General features: G+C 41.7%; 1 protein-coding gene and 1 long non-coding RNA gene across 3 annotated transcripts in view; both read right to left on the bottom strand.

Annotated features, from left to right (window-relative positions):
- The window catches only part of RBFOX1 (RNA binding fox-1 homolog 1), a 751,763-nt gene extending 737,252 nt beyond the window's left edge, over positions 1-14,511 (bottom strand). For both annotated transcript variants that reach the window (XM_090151326.1, XM_090151330.1), the window contains exon 1: positions 14,360-14,511. In XM_090151326.1, coding sequence (XP_090007452.1) covers positions 14,360-14,362 — 3 coding nt within the window. In that variant the 5' untranslated portion in view covers positions 14,363-14,511. The remainder of the gene's footprint in view (positions 1-14,359) is intronic.
- A 5,314-nt stretch (positions 14,512-19,825) lies between these two features.
- The window catches only part of LOC149915737 (uncharacterized), an 87,920-nt gene continuing 81,285 nt past the window's right edge, over positions 19,826-26,460 (bottom strand). Inside the window, exons 3-5 of the long non-coding RNA XR_016471578.1 lie at positions 25,526-25,680; positions 22,161-22,292; positions 19,826-20,541 (exon numbers count right to left, since the gene is read on the bottom strand). This is a non-coding gene — a long non-coding RNA (uncharacterized LOC149915737). The remainder of the gene's footprint in view (positions 20,542-22,160; positions 22,293-25,525; positions 25,681-26,460) is intronic.

Raw genomic sequence — 26,460 nt, 5'->3', positions numbered from 1 at the left:
GTGATCCAAAAATCACCCAAACAGCCTGAGATGAGAAGGAAGGAATCAATCACAGTGAACAGATACTGCTTATAAAACAAAGCCTGAAAAGACAGACCTCAAAAAGAGGGTTAAAGAAAGATGAAATGTGAAATAATTTTCATCTTGGAAATGTAATGAAGAATCTTGAAGCAACAGCTACAGCACATTACAGCTGCAAATCTGCAAAAATAACTTTCATACCATCTCTGTGCTACCAGTGTCCACGACCTCCAGCAGGATTCAATTTGGGTTATCTGGCAATAGGCTTCAGCTCTCCAGCTTCTCACACCACCACCCTCTGCCCTAACAGAGGAACCTTACAACATTCCCTTATGATCACTGCTATAAAAACAAGTCAGCTGAACGTGGTGAGTACTGCAGCCTGCGAATGTTATCCTTTCCTACTATATAGCATCACTTTGCCACAACGGTATTGATTTTTGAAATGCAAGAAGCAGCTCAGCTGGTTTTGATTACCATGTATAAACAGTGACAAAACAAAATAATCTCCAAATTAGAGAGAGAGATTTGATTAAACGCAGACTTCAAATACACTCACTAGCTGCACAAACAGAAAGAAAGTGTGCTGCAGCTTTCAAAATGCTTCTGAATATAGGAAGGAAATTATTCAAGTCCTACAGAAAAAGAAATGTTCAGTTGGAAACAAAGGTGCTACACTATCAGTAATACATCTCCATTTGGCAAAGCGTTTAAACTGTGTTCTTAGACATGTTCTTACACAGTCTTGTGTGCCAGCAGAAAATGCTAAAAAAAGAAAAACAATTAAAAAAACCCAACCTCTTTTAAGTAAAATATGGGAATTAAATAGACCTGCATAAAGGTGGTGGTGTAGCACTCATCGTTTCCTCCCATTTTATGAAACTGAAAGATAGTTATTGTTTAAAAAATAAAAAATAAAAGGCCTATGTAACAAGAACATACTGACATCTGCTGGCACGCTAGAAGAGCATTTCACTAGGAGGTGAGGATTTAATGTCCTCCCCCTTATTCTTATTTAACAGTGCTGCATAATAAATTTATATTGTCCATATTTTAATATAGTAAATGAATAAAATATTCTATACTTCCAAATGCTGAAGCATGCCTGACATCTGCAGTTCTGCAGTGCACATAAACGTGCTTCTCTTCCACATTTGATTCTCTAAAGTACCACAGGAAATAATTTGTGCCCATGTTGTATAAAAATGCTCAGCGATAAGCCTGAAAATTTACATTCTAATAATTATTTCCCTAATTTCTTCCTCAACAAAAGACTGGTGTTACCAATTCACTATCCAAGCATGTAACCACAGCCATCGTTCGGGCAGGTCTCACAACAGTACATGCTGTTTCACAGTAGCAGCTAGCAAATTAAGAGAACAGATTCTATTTGTATCAGCACCGTAACAAAAGATAGGAACATACATAACACACTCAGCACAGAATCACAGCATGGTTGGGTTGGAAGGGCCCTCCCAGCCCCCCAGCCCCAGCCCTGCCGTAGGCTGGCTGCCCCCCAGCTCAGGCTGCACAGAGCCCCTCAGTGGCCTCAGGCACCTCCAGGGATGGGGCAGCCACAGCTCCAGGCAGCAGTGCCAGCCCCTCACCGCCCCTCAGAGAAAAATGTACCCCTGACATCTCACCCAAATCTCCCACTTGGCCCTATCACTGCCTGCCAATGAAAAAAGTTTATTTCCCACCTGTTTATGAGCTCCCTGGGAAGGCTCCAAAAAGTGTCCCCAGGCTGAACACCCCCAGCTCCCTCAGCTTTTCTTTGTAGCAGAGGTGCTCCCGTCCCCCGATCATCCTATGGACCTGCTCCAACAGCTCCCCTCCTTTCTTGTGCTGGACACAGATTAGCAAATCACATCCTCAGAGTGGCACCTAAACATACTGGATAAGGTCCATTACCCACGTCGCTCACCACCATCCCTATGGGTATTCTCACAACCAGGACTGAGCAGGTTTCAGAACTGCACGTGAAAGCCAGAACTTCCAGTTAATGCAGTTCCTAAAGCAGCTGTAACTTGGCATCACTGTGAATATGGAATACTCTGTAAATCATCACATACTTTTGAATGTATTATCTGAAATATTTGCCGTTTATTCCTTTAATGCTTGCTGTTGGAATCACAGCTTAAAGTTTCCTCCCTCACGCGTGCTATAATGCAAAGTTATGGTTAATAATTTAAATGGAAAATAGAAGAAATTCAGAATTATGGTTCGTATTGACTGAACAACTCAGATGTGTCACAGATCCATACTGAGGCAAAGATTTAGTATTAGAAACAGTGATACACAGCACTGAACAATTGCTAAGCTGTGCTCAGTGGAAATGATATATACTGTCCTTAATATTTTGTGTTTCCAAATCAACCATCAGCTGCAAGGTCACTTCCTTTTATCAGCTAATTAGCTACGTACTTATTGAATTTCAGAGATGTGAAAGAACGAATGAAAACACCAAATTCACATCTCTAAACCATTACTTGTGTGTATTTTCACTGTATGCAATCAGGTATTTTACTGCATGCCCAAACCACCATCTTCATCTCCTAGGCTAGACATACTACCAGTGGCAGCAGTCTTTAAACATGAAAATATACACAAATCTCACCCTTGCGAATGTTTGATTAACCTTACAGCCCATTAGAGAACAAACACGTGATCCTGATGAGGAGAAGCAGCAGCAGTGCCAGCTTGCTCACATCTGCGTGTGGCAGCCATGGAGCAATAGGTCCTGCAACTTTCTGCCTGCAGCAGGAAGTCAGTATGCACCAACCTCTGAAGCAAAGCAAACACACAGCAATGCAAAACCAAAACTCAGGGACCCCATAGCTTGCCAGGGAACAGAGCTGACAGCCCCACTGACACACAGAGGGACCCAGAGATGTGGCCATTAATGCACCACACAGCATCAGTATGGGAGCAATCATTCATAATCTTCAGAACCAAACTACTCACACTCTCAGCAGCAGATGCTGTCCAATTCACACGTCCAGCTATCACAAAAAGCAGCAACAGGTCAGCTCGGGACATCAGTCATTCCTTCCCCTCCAGCCTGCCCATCTTCTGCAGGAGTGCAGATTCCACATCCTGAGATGAGGCACTTCTCGCTGTGGCAGCACCTTGTGCAGAAGGACCACCCAGCCTGAAGTGTCAAGCTTTAATAGCACTGCATTATAACATTCATTTGGAATTCCCTTTCAATTTCCTCATTTGAGACAGTTTTATTAAATTATTTAAACTTCTAATATATTAAACATCAGCAGAACAGATTATTAAAAAGAAAAAAAATAGAAGAAACAAAGAAAAGAAACAAAGGGGAACGTGGTAACTCCTACTCTTTAAAATGATCTAAACCAATATTTGATGGTTCCAGCTCACTACAAACTGCTCTTATGAATACTGGAAGACTTAAGGAGGGAGGTGACAAGAGGACTCCAAATAATGCAACATTAAGAGACACCAACAGTGTTCCTCTTTCCTGTTACAATCAATATTATTTCCATTTGTTTAAAGAAGAAAAGGTCTGGAGTTCTTCAGCTGCCTCGAGCATTATCTATGGACACTTTGGAGACCTTCAAAGAAGATTAAAATTGAGACCAAACTACAGTTTTGTAAAGGGCAAAATAAAGAGGGACTGCAGGGGGAGGTGTCGCTTCTACACAACGCGGGAAGCCTTCCTTAGGGCCATGGGTAAGTCCATGTTAGAAGGCAGCAATGCCATAACCCTAACAACTATTAGTAGGATAAGTGCAGCGATTTAAACACGTGAAAAGGAATAACAAAGCCAACTTACTGGAGAAGATTTACCTCAGTTCCAATAAGGATGCATTACTTATGCAACTGAAAGAGTTCATTCATTTATAGGCAAAGCATAACCCTCTGATAGCAAAGTGCAGACTGTAAGTGCTGAATAGTTTGATTTCCGTGAACAGAAGTCAGATATAAGTAGAAATGAAGAAGGTATCACTCATCTCACTTGTTCTCAGGTTCTGCTTTACTTGCATGTATTATTTTCTTGTGGTCAGTACTACCATGTACCATGAAAAATCACAAAACTATTCTGAGGACTACACCAATCCAAATTTCCATCTAATTTGTATTTTAATCAAGTTCCGAACAACAACAAAAACTGACCAGGCCAATGGAGGAGCACGTCAGGCATCCCGTGTCAGGCAGACACTGACAAGATAACCAGCATTTAATCTCTGTGGTGACCACTGTAAAATAAATTCACTACTCCAGTCCAGTTAACGGTTCTGGTTAGAATAATGAAGTGGTGTTGGAATGGACGCTGGACATTCTGCAGAAAGGACACAACATTTGGCACAATATACAGACAACCTGTTGGTGCTTTGTGCTCGTGTTGGTGCGTGCATGCAACCACAGCACCATATGATATTTTCACCCAGAGGGTGGTGATGCACTGGAACAGGTTGCCCAAGGAGGCTGTGGGTGCCCCATCCCTGCAGGCATTCGAGGCCAGGCTGGATGTGGCTCTGGGCAGCCTGGTCTGCTGGTTGGTGACCTGCAATAGCAGGGGGTTGGAATTAGATGAGCACTGTTGTCCTTTTTCAACCCAGGACATTCTATGATTGTATGATATGATTCTATGATGTTACCACCATGTGCAAATCATGCTCGTGGGCACTGCACTGATGTCCTTTCTGGAGGGATTTAGCCTTGCATGTCAAACTGTGGGTTCTATTATCCTTCATCTTTTATTTTCTGCTATAAAAGTACTGCTAAAGCCTAAAAAATAAAAAATAAAAATGCTTCTCAAAGTCAGTCCATCATGTACTGCACACATCTGTGATTTGTGGGTATAGCCCTTCCCCTGCAATTTCTGTCGCGGGCAAACTGAGAAAAACAAACCATGAAAAAGAAAGCTACAGAAGTCCAAAGCGTTCTGAATTCTCGTGTTCTCAGAACAATAGCTCTGTCACACCTCAATGTTATTACAATACCTCATGCAAACCTTCCCTTCCTACCCCTTTGCTAAATAGCAGTTTTAGCATAACGAGACAGCCGCAAGACTAGCAGAAATAAGACTCCTAATTGCTACTTTTACCTTGGTTGGTAGTTCCAGAACCAGCAGATAAGAACAAATAAGAAAATCAGAACTGGCAAAGTGCCACGTTTAGGAAATAGGCACATTGAAAAGGCTAGCATGACACGTCTGCAGAAATCCTTCTCCTTTTTTCTTCTATAAGTAGAAATAATTCAACTAGATTCAAAGAGAGAGCATAACATATGGCTAGTGCAACACTACCGCACTTTTTAGAAGAACAAAGAAAAATCTTTAAACTGACCAGTAAAGCCTTTCATTTCTCTTGATTGTAGCAGCAAAACTGACAGAGCTCTTCATGTAAGAATGTGATGCTAAGAAATGCAAAAGCAAAAGGATCTGACTCTTAAATGGGAACAGTAAGATGGATGCCCACAACAGAAAAGATAGGGAGCTGAGGATGACGTGTTGTAACAAGGCATTCTTATGGCTCAGCTGTGCCTAATTACGACTATTTCTTTTTATTTTATGCTTTTACTCTCTTGCTCCGTAGCATGTACCAGTGGTAAATTACATGTTGTTTATAGAATTCGTAAGGAAATTTTATTTTCCTAAATTTGATTGCTTTAAAATATTTTAAAAGAAGAACAACTGTTAAGCACAAACACAAATTACTGCTTTTCTCAAGAGGCAGCGCTCAGAAAAATCACAGCTCTGCAGAAGTCTGCACCACGGTACCACGGAGTTTGTGATGCCACACACTTGGATAAACTGAATTGGTTGGTATCAAATGGGATTTCCACCTCCCAATAAACATACAGAGCTTAAGGAGAGCTCCCTGGCTACGGTGAAATGGCAGGTTGGGTTACTTCAAGGGCAAGAATACAACCATGAGGAATGAAACAAGGCAAACAGGAAAAGTCATGTCAAGAGAACTGCGAGGAAAATGAATGTGTGTTATCACAAAAGTAGATTCCTTACTTTTGCTACAGTAAAATAACACCTACTGAAAATAAAACTATCCCCAAAGTGATAGAGGCCAAGCAACTTGTATGATTCCGTGCAACCAAACCACTGTGCCCCAACAGTGTAATTAAGTAATTAATCACCTGTTGATTGGATGCGTCAGCTCCCAAGGAGAGGAGGAAAGATCACACTGGCCCCAAAGCTGACTGATTTAAAGGCATTTTGCAATGGGAGGAGTAAAATGGGCCTTCAATACTAAAGGACGTATGATTTTTGAATAAGGCTCATAAAAAGCAAAATAATCTCTTGGTCTTGCAGAACCAAGTGCTCTTTGCATTCAGCCACCACATAAGTGCTGACCTGCTCCACCCGACCGCAGGGCTTTCATGGTGGTGTTTCCCATAATGCACAAAATCACCAGTTAAAATCTTTAAGTGATGCAGAACAGATTTGGGACTGAATCAAAATGAAAGAAATGAAAGAACCACTGTAAAAGATAAACAGCGAAATGAAAACATAAAAGCTTATGGGTAGGTATAGGGAACTGGAAAACAGTAATAATGAAAGAATCTATATGTAAGTTGAGGACATGCAGAATGAAGCAAGTGTGCACAACAGGCAAAACTGGGTATTTGGCGAGAGCTCATTACTTGCAACAACCAGGGGAAACCCAATCGTCTCCTGTGGAGGCAGCTGCAGACAACCACATTATCACGATGGCAATACAGAAGAGGTCATCATGAAGTGAAGAAGCCATTTGGAGTCTGTCCTAAATTAAGAAGTGGGAAAAGACGGTCTAACGCCATCGAAAGATCAGGAGGCTATCTAGATCCATTAATCTTCCTGCTGGGTAACTCTGTGTCGCTCAATTCAAATTGCACTCTGGGACTTCCTTAGCATTTATATTGTTGCGGTCTTAAAATGGATATCACCATGTGGTTGATGACATTTTAGGTAGTTCATCTTCGGAGCTGGAGGAAAGGACATTTAGGTAACTACTCACACACAGAGTGGACTGTCTGCAGTGCAGGGAGAATTTTTTTTATCCCAGTGCTTCCCGGTGGAGTTTCATCGTAACAGCAGATTTCATCATATTATTTCCTGTGCCACTGATCAAAGACAGCAACCCAGTAGCATGACTTGAAACTGAGGCTTCACCCAACAAAAAAGCAAGTTCTGTGCCCAAGGAATGCAGAGAGTGCATTCCCAAAGTGCTCACACAACCGCATAAATCTGAAGATGAAAGATTATTCTGCAACGGGTGTTTTATATTGTATTCCATATTTCCCTACAGAGATTGTTGACAGGATCTTCGTTTGCTCAATGAAATAACTGCATTACGATTGCATAATCCTTATTTTAGTAAGAAAGATTGCAAGTTTTATATGAAGTGTTTATTTTGCTACCCACTGCGATTATTATGCCATATTTTCAATTAGTGGCCAAAAAAGAAATCTATGAATTTTAGGCTCTACTATATCAAAAACCAATACTTGGGATGAAAGAGTTTGTTTTTTTGTTTTTGGGGTTTTTTTTGTGCCAGGGCAGACAAAGATATCAATATTGGCTCTCTCGCAGAACACCAAGCCTTTTCACTGGCACAGTACCATTCAATTTTGACTATTTCTGTCTTCCCAAACTTAAAATGTTGATCCCTTACAACATATGGTGGGGGGAGGGGGAACACAAAAATACAGACATTTAAGACCTATTTAATAAAACAACAAATTTAAGGGATAAAAGCAGAAGCCACAGAACTGGCGGTGCAGCAGAACAGTAACGATAGTTTTGTGAAAGAAGACTGTCTTTGTACAATGGACAGGAATACAGAAGGTAAGGGTCTTTTTCTAGACCAAAGTAAGACACGTTTCACTTTGAGATCTAGAGCCGGTTAAGGTTGTGAAAGGCTTGACATGAATTTTGCTAATAAAATAAGAAACTTCACAATATATTTCACTCGGAGGGTGGTGAGGCACTGGAACAGGTTGCCCAAGGAGGCTGTGGATGCCCCATCCCTGCAGGCATTCAAGGCCAGGCTGGATGTGGCTCTGGGCAGCCTGGTCTGCTGGTTGGTGACCCTGCAATAGCAGGGGGGGTGAAACCAGATGATCATTGTGGTCCTTTTCAACCCAGGCCATTCTATATGATTAAATGATATTGTCAGGTTTTGTAAAATTTTGTAAAGAAGCCACAAAACACCCCCAAAGACAGACTAGAGGGCAGCAAAGGTTCAAAGCAGCCAACTGCAACCACATTAGGCTTTCTCACCAGGGCAAAACACATAAATTCTCTGCTGTTTTATCTCAGCTGATGATGGCTTTGATCTCGATGAAACAAATCTTTTGTCCTTTTGTTTTTAGAACAACTGGTCAGTAAGACCGGATTTTGTTACACTTGTATCTTTCTCTGTAACTGCTCTATCTATAAGAATACTTTGAATTCAACAAGAATACTTCCTCAGTTAAACCTCTTAAATTTTCACATAGGCATGCCTCCAAAATAGTGCCCAGTTAGAGATGAAAAGTTTCTACCACAAGTTTTCATGAGAAATTCAAGAAACAAACTATAGGTATTTTCAGACTGGCTTCTTATTATTCTGATCATACAGTATTCACTCATGTCTAATAGGGCACCTGAATGCAGAGAGAATAAAATTCATAGAAATGCTATGGAACTTGCCAATGAGTAGAAGAGCAAGATTCTGTGAAGAGCACATAAAAATGTATTCACACTTTTATCTGATGCTAAAAAAAAATCCAGCAGAAAAGTTATTAATAAATGCCAAGAAGCAAAGGAAGAGTTATCAGTCACAACAAGCATCCTGATAGACTCAAGATCAGTGAACTACAAAACACAGCAGGAAGAGGGCATTCACTAACTCCAGCTCTCGCTACTACTTGCTCAGTGATGAGAACCTTTATAAACAGCAATTGCTTAAAATATATTATTGTTTTTTTTTTTTTTTTTTAATTTTTATTGCAACAACTGCTTTTTGTAGCCTATGTTTTCTTGGGGAGGGGCTGTATACAGCTGCTTTGCCAACCAAGAAAGTTTGCATCTTTCAGAGCACTTGTACAATTGGCCAGGATCAGCTGCGCCTGGCCCTACAGCCATCCTACAACACGTGCCGACTTCATTTTGCACGTTTGCCCTTTAACGCAATCCAAGACCTTCAGCTCTACCTGCCATAACAATACTCCCTCGTGCCTCTCCATCTGAAGCAGAATGGCAATTACTTTAATAGGTATGAGTTTGCTCAGCCGTTTTCATAAAATCTTGAGTGACTGCAGTCAGTCTCACACAGACACACCTCCCAGTCGGAGGTGCGGTGCTTCCCACTCTCAGGCAGTGCATTGCAGAGATGGGCGCGAGGGCACCCGTCCATCTAACTTCACCTTGTTCAGCTTCTTTACCTTGTTTCTTTCCAAGAATGAGCTGCAACCCCTTCTCTTGCTATTTGGATAGACAGGATTTTAGAACTGCATCCAAAGTCACAACAAATTTCAGAAACAATCAAGAAATATGTGTAAAGAACTCCAGTTATTCTTGTTTCTGGACAGGTTCTCTGCGAATTACTGGAACAGAAGAGAGGAATTTCAGATTGGGTATCAAGAAAGGTTCTTCCCCAGAGGGTGGTCAGGCATGGAACCCAGGGCATCGGTCATGGCCCCAGGCTGTTGGAGTGCATGAAGTTGGATAAACTCATAAGTTGCCCTGTGTTGAGCCAGGGGTCGGGTTCAACAGTCCATGCGGCTCCCTTCCAACTCAGAAATTTCTGAAGAAATTAAACCTACGTGATAAAAACTTTTAAGGTTTGACAAGCACATTTGTGGCATTCGATGCTGCTTGCTATCTAATTGTAATCCATACTGTGCATCAAACGCTACTGCTTTGTTGTGCTCTTCAGCATGTTACATGTGCTTCACTGCTGCTGCTATTTACCACTGTGAAATCCCAGCATCCCCAAAGTGGTTTCCCACGTCAAGTGAGATTTCCTTTCAGTTTACATTCATTTTCCAGCACATCAACTTAAAGGACACAAGTACAGTGATCTCATTTACAGTAAGTTGTTGTCTTTTTGCTATCTTACAATTTAGCCAAGCAACTTCATAAGCAATTTCCCATTTCGTCACCTGCAAACATTCAGAACAGGTGATAAAAGCAGCATCTATCTACTAATAACATATTCAAGAATACAGAATGTGAAGTTTCAGAGACAGCATTATGCTTTCAAGGAGGATTTGTATAGCAAAATAATTATGGGCACTAAAAATATCTAGTCCTTAGTTAAATAATTAAAAACAAGCAGCAACAACAACAAAAAATAAGAGTTCTCATTAATTACTTACAAAAAGATCCTCAGAGGTGGGAGCTTTCTGTTCTCAAGGATCATTGCAGTTCTTACCTGCACAAATTCTGCGCAATCAAGTCCACAGATCTGCCACTGACATCATTGATTTTGCACTCAAACCCACAGATAGTCAGGCTACCTAATACTGTGTTTGCTATTATAAGACCTGTCTGTTCACTGCTCTCCATACTCTTCAGTTTTACGCACATGCTACATTTACAAACACACGAGACAACAGCATCTCCAGATTTCTACATGGAATAGAACAAGTAAACACCCCAGAAAAAAAGTAGATCAGAGTTCTGCCAGGTGCACAAAATGGTTAAAAGGAAAATACTGCTGTATTCTCTCAAGCTGTAGTATTGTATATCAGTCTCAGTTAAGGTAGGTCCATCTTATTCAGTCTATTACAGCTTTTGGAAAAACGTATGTTAAACACACCCATGCCTTCCATAACTAAATAATAATACATCTTCTCGTGGTCAGTGCTCAGAGCTGTGTTGTTAGGGTATATATTGCAACAATTAGATCTAAGAATCAAATACTGCCATTTCAAAGCTACAGCTATTGGTAATATGAATTATTTAACTTAGCCCTTGGTCTCTTCCATCCTCTATTTCCAAACAGCTCAACTTCCCCCACTATAAAAGAATACCAAACAACAGCTCTTTTGTATTTAAATGATATATATTTGTAAGCACAAAGTGAGACTAAGGACAGAATTTCCATTAAACCCTTCTAAAAATTATCCAAGTATATAATTCCTGAAGATGCTTATAGTAATTTTTTCTTATTAATTGTTCTATTCTGGCCCTAGTATTTTTACCTCTACCACAACATTAAGCCCCACAGAACTGCAGTGAGCCTTTGGGGCCATGTCACATGCCGTGGTTCAAGTCATTCACAGACAAGAAAAGGAATGCTAACTTACCTTTTGAGTTAGGAATGCATTAACCAGCCATACTTAATCCAAATATTAAAGCAGAGGTTGGCTAAATACAGAAAACACATTTCAGGCATACATCACCACTACACTGTCCGTGCTCTGACTGCAATGTCACGTTAAAGTGAGCGTTGGTGATACAGCCTGAGGATGCTCCAGTACAGCCCCTCCACCACCATGCACCCCAGCTCAGTGACTGCAGGAACTCCCATCTCAGTGCACACACGGATCTGCTCTCAGGTCGGTCACTTGCTGGCAGCAACTGCAAGACCACTGCATTTTTCCCATTTTATTAGCAGAGTTAGTAAATATTGTTATACACAAACGTAAACACTTCATTGCTGCAGTGCCTCTCAAATGTACCTACAATAATGAATTAAGTGCTTTTTTATTTTAAAGAAGTCTCTCCAAAGGTCTTGAAGTGCACATCCACTCAGTTTATTTCTCATTAGAGCCAATTTTGTGATCTCACCCAAACCCAACGACACTAAATCCAAAAATAGCTAGATATGGTTCTACCATTTCTTCCACTACACTATTCCTAAAATTATAGCAATAATAATCAACATTTACAAAGAAATTATTGGTAATATGAATGTCCACACCACATACATTTACTGCATCCTCACCAACCTCTGGGGAACACAAAAGCGTGGGGAGATGAAAGCAAAACAACGTTTTTGAAGAAGGAATTCCCCAGCCTTCCTCAGTGCCATCACAGCTCATCCCAGGACTGCTGCTGTGCTGGTACAGAGGCAGCAGTGCCAGGTGTGGGGCACAGTGCAAAGGCAGGGAGTGCGTGGCACTGTCAGAGAAGCACGAGGTCCCACAGAGAGCAGCAAGAAGAGCTGACAGAGGGATTAACTGGGCACAGCAGGGGAGAGACCATTTGGAGGGAATGAGAAAAAAAAAATGAAGGAAGAGCATATAGTGAGGGAAAAAAAAAAAAAAAAAAAAAAACACGAGATGAAATAAACAAGCAAATAGCAAAAGCAGGAGTAGCAAAAGCAGAGAGAGGGGAATAAGAAAAGCTACACAAACATCCATCAGAGATGACACGGGTACAAAGTGATCCTGCCCGGGGCGCAGGGCTGGCTGTGCGAGGGCTGAGCCCCCTTCAGTTTTGCTATTCCATGTTTAACTTCAAAGGGGCTTTGTGGAGGGCTGCAGCTTGTGAAGCAAGAAGAAACTTCAAAACCCACCTCCTGGCAGCCGTGGCCTAAGGCCATCACGTTCTCCTTGGCAGCAGGAAGCAGTGCATGCCAGGCAGTGTGCAGGCAGTGTGTAGGTGTCACCGCAACAGTGCTCTGTGCTGGGGATCAGACGTGTAGCCCTACGTTTGTACTCACACTTCAGGCAGGGAAAGCATCACATTATGCATCCAGGAATTAACAATTCCACGCTCTTCCTCAACACTTGGCTCCTGCCAGTATTCTGTCACTTCAGGATGTTTTTATGAAGCCAGAAGAGCATTCTCGTCACCTCAAGGACACAAGTACCGCAATTACAAGAACTATAAAAATCATCAGCATTCTGCAAATTTCATTCATTCCATTTGTCAGCTAAGTACCGACAGCTAAGTACCAATAGAAAAAAGGAAATACAGCCCTGACAACTATAAACAGAAACTCCATTTCAGGAAATGCCAAATCCTTTGTCTAACGTATCAACCAAAGAATGAATTGCAAATGCAACCTGAGCAGCCAAGCCTCCAAAGTCACCGTGACACAATAATCTTGGTGATTCTGGACCTATAATCAGAAATACCACAGAGCTTCCCAAAACCTTAGGAACTCAAAGCTGTTCAAGTGAAAGAACATCAAGGTAAAGCTGCCATAGTCTGAGCTATACTAAGCCACTGCTACAGCCCTGGCAACTGGAGCACGTGGTGCCATATGCTGTCCTAAAAGCCAAGTGATCAGTTGAGATACGCATTGGAAATCTACTTTTCCTCCAGCTCATCACCATTCTCAACATATATTTTGCCAAGTGGCTGCTGTGACTTTTTGGTCTATAAAAAAAGAGTTATTTGACTGTGAAGCAAATACAATTTTCATTTTAGATTGCAATCCATCCACAATCATCAATCTCCACCACAGAACGCAAAAACCTTGCTTCTACTGCTGTATCCCACATATACCATGATGAACGTAACCTACAGTGCCTGTGTTCTCTTCATTATCACGTGCAGAGTGAGAAGTGAGAGAAGGGACTTTACATCTCGGGACATCATCCACTGTATTTTAAAATTCAATTCACAATTGAACAAACTGGATTTCTGTACAGAAGTACATAAGAATCAAACACCTTATGCCCCATCTGCGAGCCAGGGAGCAGAACAATAGAAGTTAGGACAAGATCTTTCACACCTCAGCGCTGTGAATCACTTCAAACATTAGCCCGCATTTGTTTCACCATCTGTGTGAACCATGTCACGTTGGCAGCGCGATCTTCACCAACAGCCATATTACAAATTTTGGAAACGCGAGGAAATGTGCCGCTGTCACACGGCCAAACCGGACCTCTGGCGGAGGGCGGCAGCTCCAGGTGGAACCACCCGGACACGCAAACCGCGCTCAGCGCTGCCTCACCTGAGGAGAGCGCGCAGCCAGGGAACGCGCATCCCTGTTCACTGATAGAAACGTGCAGGAGAAAATGAAATGATGAATAGCCTACCATGGAAGTAAATAGCGACGACTTACAGGCAAGTAGTTCTCCAGCAGCTAAACATCTCCACTCTCTCAGCCAGTAACTCGGCTGACCCCCGCTTGGCCATTTTCCTCGTCCTTCCTTACGGTTTCCCGAGTCTCCGCGGTGCCGCTCTGCCCGTCACTCCTCCCGCGGCGCTCGGCAGAGCCGAACCGGAGCCCCGCGCCCGCAGCTCAGCGCCCTGAGGGCTCCCCGCCGCCCCGCCGCCCCCGGCCCCGCAGCCCTCGGGCGGTCCCGGGAACTTCCCGGCCGCGGCGGGAGCGCCGCCTCCATCCCTCCATCCCTCCATCCCTCCATCCGCCGCTCCGGGACGCCCCGCCGCCGCCGCCCCCCTACCGGCCCCGGCCAAACTCACCATAAAGAGGCGGGCGGCGGCCGAAGGACGCGGCGCCTCTCCCGTCCGAAGGCAGCGGGCACGCCGGGCAAGTCGCAGCGGGACGCGGCTCCCCGCCGCCGCCGCAGCCCTTCCCCGCCCTCACGGCCGCACGCCGCGCCCCCGCCGCCGCCGCCCGGCTCCCCTCGGGCTCGCCGCCCGCCCCCGAGCTCCGGGACCCCGGGGCCGTCCCCGCCGCAGCGGGCGGTGGAGGGGGCGAGCGGCCGCCTTTCTTCCCTTCCCGCTCCGCTCCGCCGCGGCCAGCGGGAGCCCCGCACCGCTCGGACCGGGACCTTCGCGGAGCGGGCTGAGGCGATGCCGCTCTGTAGCGCGCCCTAAGTGGCTCCGGGAGCGGGCAGAGGTGACCTTCAAGCCCGGCGGGGTGGGCTGAGCTGGGGGCAGAGCGGCGTGGGTCGGTGCGCCGAGGGAGGCGGCGGCGGCGGCGGCACTCGGGGCCGCACGGGAGCGGCGGCGGAGGCGGGCGGCACGGCGGCGGCGGCGCGGAGCCCGGGCAGCGCCGGGCGGGGGAGCGGGGCTCCGCGGCACGCCCGAGCCCGGGATTGGCGGCCGCGCGGCGGCGCCCGGCTGCCCCGCGGGGCTCCGAAGCGCGGCCCGCAGCGCCCCGCCGAGCGTCGCCCCCCGCCCGGCATCGCCCCCCACCCGGCGCCGCCCCGCAGTGCCGGCAGCCGGAGCGCCGCGCGGTCCCAACTTTTGGTCCGCGGTTGCACGGCCACGGGGCTCGTCCCAGAAAGCTGTGGGTATCGATGGGAGAGCGGGGCACGGGCTGTCAGTGCTGCGTGCGAGAAGCCGATGGTAACTGAATAAATAGACACCAAGCGGCACTTGGGAATCCGCTGGTTAAAACCGTGCCCTTAGCGTTACTCGAGCATCTCTGCTTGCTTCCTCCCCTTCCTCCTGCCCGTAGGAAACCAAGTCTTACTCGAATCCTCCGCTCAGCTAATGAGAAGAGCAGCGCACAGCCCCGCACGCAGGGATTGCTCTCGCACCACGCTGATGGCAGCTCCTTGTAAGAAAGTTCGAAAGAAAACAAACCACCGGGACCTGCCAGAGCACTGCCTTGTTCTTTTCAGTACATTAATTCTGTAATGATTAAATATTTTTTGCGCTGCTCGACCTCCAGTTGATAAATTAATGCCATTGGGATTAAATTCAACATGTAAACCAGTGTCAGTCATAGATGGATACTCTGAGGGCAAGACAGATAGCGAGCTGTTTTAAATACATGGATTTAAAATGGAAAACAGTAACAACAGAACAGGTGATGAAAGGAAGCAAGCTTTAAATCCTATGCATATGGTTCTTTAAGAAAAGCTTTCCATGAATAATACCCTTATGAATTCTTTCATCTGCACAGAAAATAAATGCAGCCACGGTATTTCTGAGCTCAACTGTCAATTGCACATACATCCCACACAGAAGGGCCTCCAATGCAAACATCCATAACCCAATGCTTCTACCTGTGTGTGCCTTGGGTGCTCAGCCTGTTTCTTTTGCTGTCTCAAGGCTCAGGCTGTGCTCTTGGGTCCCCTACACACCAAACTCGGTGGAGCTGCTGAAGAAAGGTGCCACATCACATTAATTTATGGAGCAGGGTTGCTTTCACTGACAGGCTCAGCATGTTTTATTGCTCATCATCGACAGTGTTACACTAATGGCTGGAAACCTTTAGCTCCACATTGTTTAGTCTGTCAGATTACCCAGATGTATATAGAATTAGTCATGCACATTTTCAGGATCAAAATGTAATATCAAGTTATTACTACAGCTTCTCTCATAATGTATGCCCCGCTCTGTGACCCAAGCAGGCTGATCCCTATTTATTTCATTTGAAGACCTCAAAATGGATCTTTAAATCCACCTCTGTGGGTTTCCCGTGTTTCTTATCTCACCCTTCTAATTCAATCTAAAGTCAAAACAAAACTCATGCGTCCAACTCATGGAAGTTGGAGACCAAAATTGTAGCCTGAAGTCCTTTAAGCTACTACAAAATGGTTTCACCATTATTCTTGGCAGTAGAAGATATCTAAATCCATATTTGCTAATATGCATGTGAGAAAGCAGAATTACACAAGTCGAGGAAATCTCAATTCAACACAAAGCTCAGGAATGGCATGGGAGGTTCACAGCAAAACCTCGGTGTGTTCTTGAGATGTCACCTTGTCCCTTCGTGCTCCAGACTGTGACTGTGCCATTCTTAATTCATTCCTGAAGATCTTTGGTAATGAAGATTCAGCAACTCAGAAAGCAATGTACTTCCTATTGTTCAGAGAGTTTATCTTCTAATGTGAGCCTTTCTTATGTCTTTTAAGCTCGTTTCCATCTGTTCTGTCCCTCAGGTACAGAGAACAGTTGTTTCATTCCCATTTGCAAGATTCTTTAATGAAAAGAAAACAAGTTATCATGTCATCCTTTTTCCTCTTCCTTCCCTGAAAAGTATTTCTTTCTCCTCTATGCAATTCCTCAGTTCTTTTTTAAAAAATTTCCTCAGCTTTTCTCCATTTCTGATCGTTGCCTTATTCTGCTCTTTTCTGAAGATTCTCTCCCATCTTCTTTTGAAACACAGTGACCAACCCAGGAAACAATACATCCATCAGAGGCTCTGACAACACTGATAAGGGGATAGCTTAATTTTGATCTCTCCAAGGCTGTACTCCTAGTTCTAGAATTTAGCTAGGTATTTAGTGCATGCACTAGATTTAAACTATGAATCTCTGCACTCAGATATACTTATGAAATGCAACAGCTTCTGCATTTTTGGAAGAAATGAGTTGGTCAGCAGAAGATAAACTGTTGGCTGCTGAACTCTGGAATAGAGGGAATGTCTGGGAGAAAAATTACACTGCCAAAGGTTGTGGTAGAGCTGGTTTATCCTGGGGATCCATAGAGCTGGTCACAAGAAGCAGATCAAAGAGGTCAGCGAGGCCGTGTAACACTTAGTCAATCTAATCAGCTGTTGGAAGTTTCTGGACTAAAGACATATAGTTAGAGATGAGATTACTTAAGGAAATTATTCAAAGAGAAGAAATTTCCCAAACTGTACCAAAATATTTCGGTCTTCCTGCCTCTTCTACCAGGCGCCACTTTGATCTTCTGAATTTGCAGCAATGAAGGTTCCTCCAGCTTCCACCCAGGCCATTTGTTTTGCCTGCTTTCAGCCTGCTTTGGTGTCTTCAGTGTCTTCAAACTCATTTGTGGATGTACACCTCAGACTTCTACTGGCCTTTCTGCCATTTTTTTTTTTTTTCAAAACAGACACGTGGCATCCTTACTTCCAACCACCCCGATCACTGAGCATCCTCCTCACGAATCCATCTTCAGTGGGAGGAAATAAAACAACTGTAAATGGTGCAGGAGACAATTTGGTACCTAAAAACATTTGGGAAGAGCACAGTCATGAGAGTGATTTGCTGCTGATCTGAGCATCACCAGAAGGCAAGAAGACAGTCTTTCTCCTCTGTATAACTCATGAAATCTAAGGGTGAAGCAGATTATCACTGACTGCCTGCTGAGTAAGGGCAGTGTTACTCACAACAGAACATGTGTCAACAATCACTCAGCATTACCTAAGCTGTATTTCAGACTGGGAACGCCATCCCATTTGTAATACAAGACCAAAATGGTCATCTACGTACAATGAAGGATCATTAGACTCAGTGCCTGGTGCCACGTCTTCACAGCTAATTTGTTCTTCAACACTGCAATTACATGGGGTAAACAGATAAGTAGGATTATTGCTGTAGAAGATGAAGTGGTTTCATTGCTAATCAAAAAAAAAGGCAACATGATTGATAACATAGCAGGTCTACAGTACGTGGGTGAGGAACTAGAGGTCAAAAAAGGTCATTTCTTGGATAAAAGAATTGTTTGGAACAATGAAGTGCCTCAATGCTGTCAGAAAGGGGATAAAATTCAAGAAAAAAACTGTAAAATTATTTTTTATGCCCTCAAAAACATAAAAATCCTGCGTATTTGTAGAAGAATTATATTAATATACATACATTCAGTGCTTTATGAATTCATCATGTGCTCGCAGCAAAGGACATCTACAACACAACAACCACCACTGTGAATTTATTGCTTTATTTTAAGGGCTGTTCATTTCACTACCAGTGGGTACGAGAACATACTAGCTGTTTGCAGTGAAATACTAACACATTTGTGGTGGTTGCTGATGTATTATAAATTTTGGTGCCACAAACACTTCATGAATCATCTTCAACTCGAAAACAATTATGCATTACCGCCTTCTTTGGTAATAATCTGTTGATAGCTAACCCTTCAAACATCAGGAAGGGCAGCTGTGAATGATCCTTTATGACAAAACACTGAATTCCTGCCACAGGTCATAAAGGAATTGATGAATCAACTTCCACATAAAAAGACATGGAAAAAAGAAGTTGACCATTCTGGACATGTACCATTCTGATGTGGCTGTTTTTGCTGTTGTAGATTTGTTTAACCTCAGGTTTCTTCAGCACTTTTTACTTCTTGACAATTTATAGCAACTTCAGCACTTGTTTTCCGGATAAGGTGTTGAGCTGAATAAGGATAATGATTATAGCTGTAGAGTTCTGGATAGATTGGATTTGTCATTTGCTCATTCTTCGGAGAGAAAGGACTATTTGGTTTGCATCAAGTACTTGTAATTAATACTATTTTTAATAGTTTTGTCTTGATATCAGAAGGCAGCACGAAGCTAAGGGTGCCCCATGACCACTGGTTTTGTTCAAAGTTCTGTTTAGGAAAATAATTCTGGAATATTTGTCTCACAGTTTTAAGTTGTTATGACATTTAGGTTTCAGACTTCAGCCCCACAGAACAAAATGAACTGTGCTATCGTACAGTTTTAACATCTGTTCAATTAGCAATATGTTGTTATTTAGTACAGTCTTTAAGCAGAAGGCTAAAAGTCTTATTTTTAATGGCCTCACAGCAGTATCTTGATGCATTTATGTCTAAATATCTATAAATGAGAAGATGTCCAATTTATTAGTCTTTGATAACATATTAATTTTCACTTATCCAGGGAATAGTTACTCTGCAGTAACATTTTTTTTCTCTCCTTACTTTAACTTATGGCATATGTAAATTTTCTCTTGGTACATCTTGCAGAAACAACTGCATGCCCAACTCATCAGCATCCACTGGGTTTTATCTCCGATCTTTATTTTAATGGTCTCGAGATTGGAGACTTCAGATAAGGCTGATAGTTTATTTGCTTTATATATGGAAAAAGGTCAAGCTGGTTTAAATTATCTCCCTTGCAGGGAAATTAGGGGTTTGTGCGTTGCCTTTTTGTTGTCCTGCATGGATGAATTGGTTCACAGGTTAAACATTAGCACGTGAGTTCTGTGCTTCCCTTTCCACTTCCATTTATACGTCAGCAGGGCTACAGAGGTGTGGAAAATAATTGTTAAAAGCAATGATTTAAGCTTTTTTTTTTTTTTTTTTAATGTTATTTTTAGTTTGAGGCATTTCTAAAGGAGGAAGCACACCCAGGAAATTTTCATTCAATCCCATCACCATCTGGCTCCCGATGACAGCACTGCCACAAGCGACTTCCCTTTTCTCTTCAGCTCTCAAAAGATTTTCTTCCCTGACTTTCTTTGTAAAACTCCAAAAGCTACCAAACCATTTAGGTGTAAGCACGTAGAATCCAATATTAGCCTTGTGCTGCCATTGGTTCAAGGAACACACACTTTTTTATGCAAAATATATACTGCAGGTGCCTTGTAATTCTCATCATAAATACCATAAATACCTTAGCAGAGGGCATCCTCATCTTCTCAACACTCAGAAATTCATGTGAAAAGTATTGGAACCAGAGAGTCTAGTTAAGAAATCTTGAAATATATTCAAGATGTGTCTGGTGTTGTGATATGTTGTCTTCAATTCTTGTATTGCCACGGCAGAGTTCAGAGCAATTGAAGGACTGACAGTTTTTGTGACTTCCTGAAGTATAACTTCTTGTTGTTATGCATCTTTACTGTAGAGTCATCTGTACGAGTTTGGAAGTCCTGTTTCTACACTCACAGATTATGCAGTTTACTCTTTCCAGAGCTGTCCAAACAAGCTGGCATCTATGAAATCTTCAGAATGTGAAGATTTTTCATCACATCCTCTGACTTCTTCCACCCAGGGAGCTAATACATAGAAACATACAAGTCGAGCTGGAAGTACTTATTTAAAGATACTTAAAGCCATTTGAATTTAAATAAAAACTTATTAAAATAAAAAAAATCTTATGTAAATGCTTGAGCTCAAAAACAGAATTTGAAAAAATCTTTTGGAAAACTGCTTGACTCTCAGTGCTCCAAAGCATCATTTTCTAGCTAGCCTTTGTAGTTTATGACATACTGGATCTTAAAATTATCACCTGCCCTCAGCCTAGCAATATGGTTTGGCATTACTCTACAACCAAAGACAGCAAACCCTGGAGTGTGCACTAGTGTAATTGACAACAACTTACCCAACATCACACTGCATTCTATGTTTGAAAGGAGAGAAACGATTTAAAATAGCTTTATCAGCAACAAATATGGAGAAGCTTTTTTTTTTTTTTTTTTTTTTTTTTTAAAGCCAAGAGAGAGAAAGAAATCCCCTGGAAATAATGAAATATTTTCCAAAACATTTAGCTGTGGATCCATATTGCTCTAGAAATAGAATCAAGCTGAAAAAATAGCCCACTATAAATAAGAAATCACAGAGCAAAAATCTGCAGAGATGTATTCACTCACTCCTGAGGGGAGAAAGCCCCAGAAAATCCAAGAGCTGCAAAAAGTCAGATCTGCCACCATTTCTGGCTCAACGTCTTTGAGAATTAAACTGAAGTTACAGAAAGAGTTCGTTTCTTACTAGTATTTTTATCTCTAATGTATTCACATCTCTGCTCTCGTATGCTGAATATATATTAGATTCATAAAAATGAATTGAAATTTACTATTTCCTGGATTATCTTATTCCAGTTAAATCCTCAATTCATAATGCAATTGCTGAAGATAAATAGAAGTTCATGAATTGTTCATGAACAGCAAAAATTCACAAGTTAAGGATGAAGAATAGACGACACAGCACCATTCAACTATAGGCCACAAATTCAAGTCCTGGTTTCAAATCAGCAGTGACCAAGATCCGCTTTTATCTTATCACCTGAAAGCTTTCTGGAAGCATTTGTGAGCCCAGTCTGTACCATCAGCTCAATCTTTTTTGGATAAGTGGCTGCATACATAATTGACTAGAATTCAGAACTTGTCAGAAATAAGTTGAGAAATGCAAAGCCTCCTTCATCCATCCGAATGTATAAGACAGCACATACGAGCTAACTGTCTAGCCTTCTCCTAAACTTTACGTCAAACTTGATACAAAGGAGTTCTTGTACTTTTTTTTTCTTTAATTTTAAATAAAGCTCCTCAAATATTAGTTATTTCTAATCATATCCCCTTCTGACAATACCACCTTTGAGGTTTTTATGTTCATTATTGGACAATGATTAGGAAAGCCTTCTCATCAGGGACTTTTGACGATGCGACTGAAGGAGAAAAAAGCTTCTAAACCGACTAATTTCTACCTTCTGTTGTTAGATGGGAGCACTTCAGAGTCAAACTTGAAAGAAAAAGGGACACACCGCTCTTTATTTTAGGTTTTTCATGTCTTGTAGCGTGGGTTAGATTAATGGGACTATTAATGGAATGTGATGATGTGTGGAATCTCAAACATTTTTTTTAATACACATGAGAGAGAAGACTTGCAGATTGATCCCTACCTTTCTCTAGGCAGAAGGCAAATAGTATTCTTGAAGCAATTACTATCATAGCACTTTCAGTCTTTGTAGTGCAGTGCAACTTCTCTCCAATGTTGTCTGAGATGAAGAGATACTGAAGGCCACTAATAGAGCCTGTAATAAAAAGTGTACATTCATTATTTCTGTAAATGCACACATCAATGACACAAGAGTGTAAAATAAACCCAAATTTTATAAGATTTTACGCAAATGTAAATGCTTTGCCCATGCTTAGTCTCTTAGAAGAGTTGTCATGAGAAAGCAATTGAGAGTAGGTGTTTAGTTTTTTTCTTACAGAGCTGATTATATCATTATCTTGAACTCAAGCAAAACGGATGTTTAATTTGTACTTGACCAACACAGAATGGTGCTGGGGAGCTGTGCCCAGTGCCTTCCATTAGACACCATTCATTATACTACATTCATATTTTTCAAAACTGAAAATGACAACTGACCCATAAATTTCGACTGCTCTTCTTAGAGCAAGTGATTTTTTTTTTCCAGATGCAGTAATAGGATATTTTTTAAAGGATATTTTTTCCCCCAGAAGATTAAGGTGCAAATTTTAATTTGTGCATTTCTTAACTTCCTGTACTGTTCTTTTAAGGCTTATATTTGCCAAATGCCTGTTATTTTTTTAATATTAAAAAAAGAAAGACGTCTGTACATTGAAGGACAATAATAATATTAATGTGAACATCTACAAGGGAATTTGGGAGGAGACTGTACTGGACGTTCACTATTTCTAAAATGGCTTTAAATTCCTTCCCTTTGAATCTGAATATTGTGAGATGGTTATCATTAAAACAAGTCACAACTTTCCATGAACACTTTTGCAAAAACAAAACAAAACAAAACCCAACCTCTTCAGAGTATTTTACCTTTGTGATGCAATGGCTGACGATGGCGAGCAATACTTTGGTTGCATTGCAAAAAGCCTTTCTACCTGCAACAATCCTACTTGCCTTCAGCTTGCAACTCCCTGTTTGTCCCCAGACGTGCCATGGCAATGATTTTCACAGCCTCCATGGCAGTATTTTTCCTATGGTGCTCTCATACTGATGTTCTTGAGTAGTTATTTTCATAGCATTGCACATGCCAATCTTGATACTGCTGTTATGGTGGGTTGCAGTGGCACTGGTAGGAGAATCAGCCCTTCTTTATGCCCTTTTCCTACCATTTGGTTTTAGCCTCTGGTTTACCATAGAGGATTATTTAGGCATCAGAAATAATTCACCATTTTGCTTGCGTCCTGAGTTCAGAAGATCATTGTTTCTTTGAAAGGGTTAAGAAGGAACACAGGTAATCCACTAAGTGAAAGAAAAAAGATTTGAAAACTCATCCCCATCTGTAGCCCACGCCTCTCCTTCAGAGACACCTGTGCTTCCAAAAGTCAACACAAAAATATACCACATCAGATACTATTATGTAACTCTGTTTCAGCCATACTCGTCTTAATAAGGACTTTTTTTAGTAGGAATGGCACTGAAATTACCAGCTAGAAGTGATGATAGTCGTACTACAACAACATGTCAGTCACTTCAATACTTTAATACATGCCAAAGATTTTCTAACGTGTATTTACAGCCAGATTTTGGATATAAAAATCCCATATCAGTGCACATCTGAAAAAGAAGCTTAATGCAAATCACATGTGCAAACTGCCTCTTTGCAAAGGAAGACCACATGTGTACTGGAGGACTGCCTTAAATATTGTAACAGATTAAGAAAGTATGGATTTTATAGGCTAGGGTCAATTAAAAAAAAAAAACAACAACTATACTTTCAACCTACTGCATACATTGAATCATGAATTCAAGTGTTAACCAACCTACAGTAATTTTACACTGACGATAAGAAGGATTGCAGTAGGCCAATAAAAGTATCAGTGACATCCATGTCAGTGGGAGATAAACTCAGCAGCTACAACTTTAGAGAAACCCCATGGGTTACAATTTATTCCTCGAGGAAACAAACTTTAAAAATCTGCCATGGCAGTGAGAGCAAGGCTTCTAGAGGGGGTCTGGTCCTCTTCAAAAGGAGGGATGATCCTAAAACACTTGAGATTCTATACATTTTGTAGCATGATAACTTGTTTCTCAATTAACATTAATCCCTTGAAAATATTTCTAGTGGCTCTTGAATTAATGTGTTATTGTAAAAAAATTATGTACTACTGCCAAGTATGATAATACCTTTTACATACTTTCTTATTTTTTTTAATCCTATCTTTAAAAGAATGCTCTCTTGAAAAAAAAAAAAAGAAAAGCATTTCACAATTTTATTTTTCATGGGCAAGATTCTGACTGTAGGGATTTCTAGATAAAAGAAACCTATAGAACTGGGTGTGTTCTATTTTTACACCAAATGCAGTTAATGTCTTCCAGCAGAAGGAAAAATGTAAATGCTCAATAGGTAGATAATATTTTCCTTGTAACTGGAGAGCAGTACATATCTGCAACACGATTTCTCTTTCCCTTATTGCATACTGTTGGGCTCGTGCTTCCATAATAGTAATGGAAAATACCCACTTGGTGTGATTTGGTAACTTTGGGGACACGATGGTGTAAAAATGCAGTTCAGTATAAAAGCAGATGTGACACATCTTAAGTGTGTGTGAGGAAAACAGATCTTTCCTAAATCCATTGGTTTCTGCACGTTTTGGGGACTTTGCATCAGTTTCCTTTGAAAGTCAGCAGTAAAACCATTGATTTAATTAAGTAGAAAACAGCGATAAAGGCATTGAAAATGCTTTAGTATGTAGAAAGTACACAATTTTTTGTGTGAGATTTTTTCCCTGAATTGGTCATTAGCAGGTCAATTAACACCGTTATCTAAGTACTATATCTAAATTCCCACGTTAAAGCTCAGAAAAACTGGAAAACTTCATTTATCTATGGATGGTTATTACGGCTTCCTGCAGGTAATCAATAGCAGAAACTTGAGTGGCCAGGTTCTCCAGCCTCTTGGCAAAGCTGTGAAAACTGACAGTACAAGGCCTGATCTCTTGTTGCTCTGTGCATTATATACTTCTTTCCACCTGCCCCAAAATACTGCATAAAGCACATGAAACCCAAGGCAGGGCATCCCTGTTTTACATGGGCATTGTTGTTATCAGCATAAATGGCTACATGAAGGGAAGTGGAAAGAGCATATCAGACCCCAATGTTTTTTCAGAGATAAAATATCTATTTCTGAAGATCAGACCTGTTGAAAAATTCCGTGCCTTTGTGGTAAGCTACTCCTGGCTATAAGTTAAATATCCACTCAGCTCTTCATTCCCTGCCTCCCACTGGACAGGAAAACCAAAGCTCATGAGTCCAGACAGTGACATGAAGATCACTTACCAGCAGCACATGTATTCCTCCCTTTCCCATCTCAGCTTCACTGTGGAGTCTTTCAGCCCTAATGGCACAGGAGGTGAGGTCAATACACAGTAGTTTCTTATTCCACTCCTTACTTCTCTGCTCCTTCACAGGCTCTCCCTCCATAGGCTGCAGTCCTTTGGGATAAATGTAAAGTGCGTGAACTAATTAAAACAGACACAGAAAGCTCATCCTTTATTGACACTTTCTGCAGTATGTACACTATCCACTGTGTTTATCACCCACAGTGGAACTTCAGTTGTCCTTTGGCTATGGATAAACAAGACACCTTTGCTCCTGTCTGTCACTTATCTGCTTCTCTGTTGCCCAACTGGAACTGGCACAAAACTATGACATACAGACCCTCCTTCACCTCTTTGTTGCCTAGAACCAAACACAGTTCATTCGACTACAGCTCTTTATGTAAACACTGATACGTTTTGAACAATTTTATGTTCTGATCCTGTACTTTATTGAGGTACTAAATCTGTGTTTGGAAAATACACTTGATAGCATACCAAAAAAGTAAAAGAAATTTCACAATCAAAAGCATTTATCCATTGCAATCAAAAATCTATGTGGAAAATATAAATAATCCAAAACTTTGACAAAATACCCCCCCCTTTACCCTTTTGTTTACAATTCATCTTTTAGTGTTTTAAATATAGAATTCTCACGCTCGTCCTCCTGCTGTCATTCCAGTATCTACACTTTTCCCCATTTCATAGCATTATCTTTATTTTCTTGTATTATAATCTATTTTATATTTTTCCTTTAATACAACAACCACTGGTGATGTGAGTGCTAAGAGTGAGCAAAAGCTCCACCACTTCAGCACTTCAGAGCAGCAAAGGGGACAGGAAGGTCTGGATGGGTCTCATGATTTATGTATTCTCATTTGCCATTCTTCACTTTCA

Source organism: Phasianus colchicus, chromosome 16 (assembly GCF_987193195.1).
Source record: "Phasianus colchicus chromosome 16, bPhaCol1.hap1.1, whole genome shotgun sequence".
Lineage (NCBI taxonomy): Eukaryota > Metazoa > Chordata > Aves > Galliformes > Phasianidae > Phasianus > Phasianus colchicus.
This window is presented reverse-complemented; position numbering and strand designations above follow the sequence as displayed.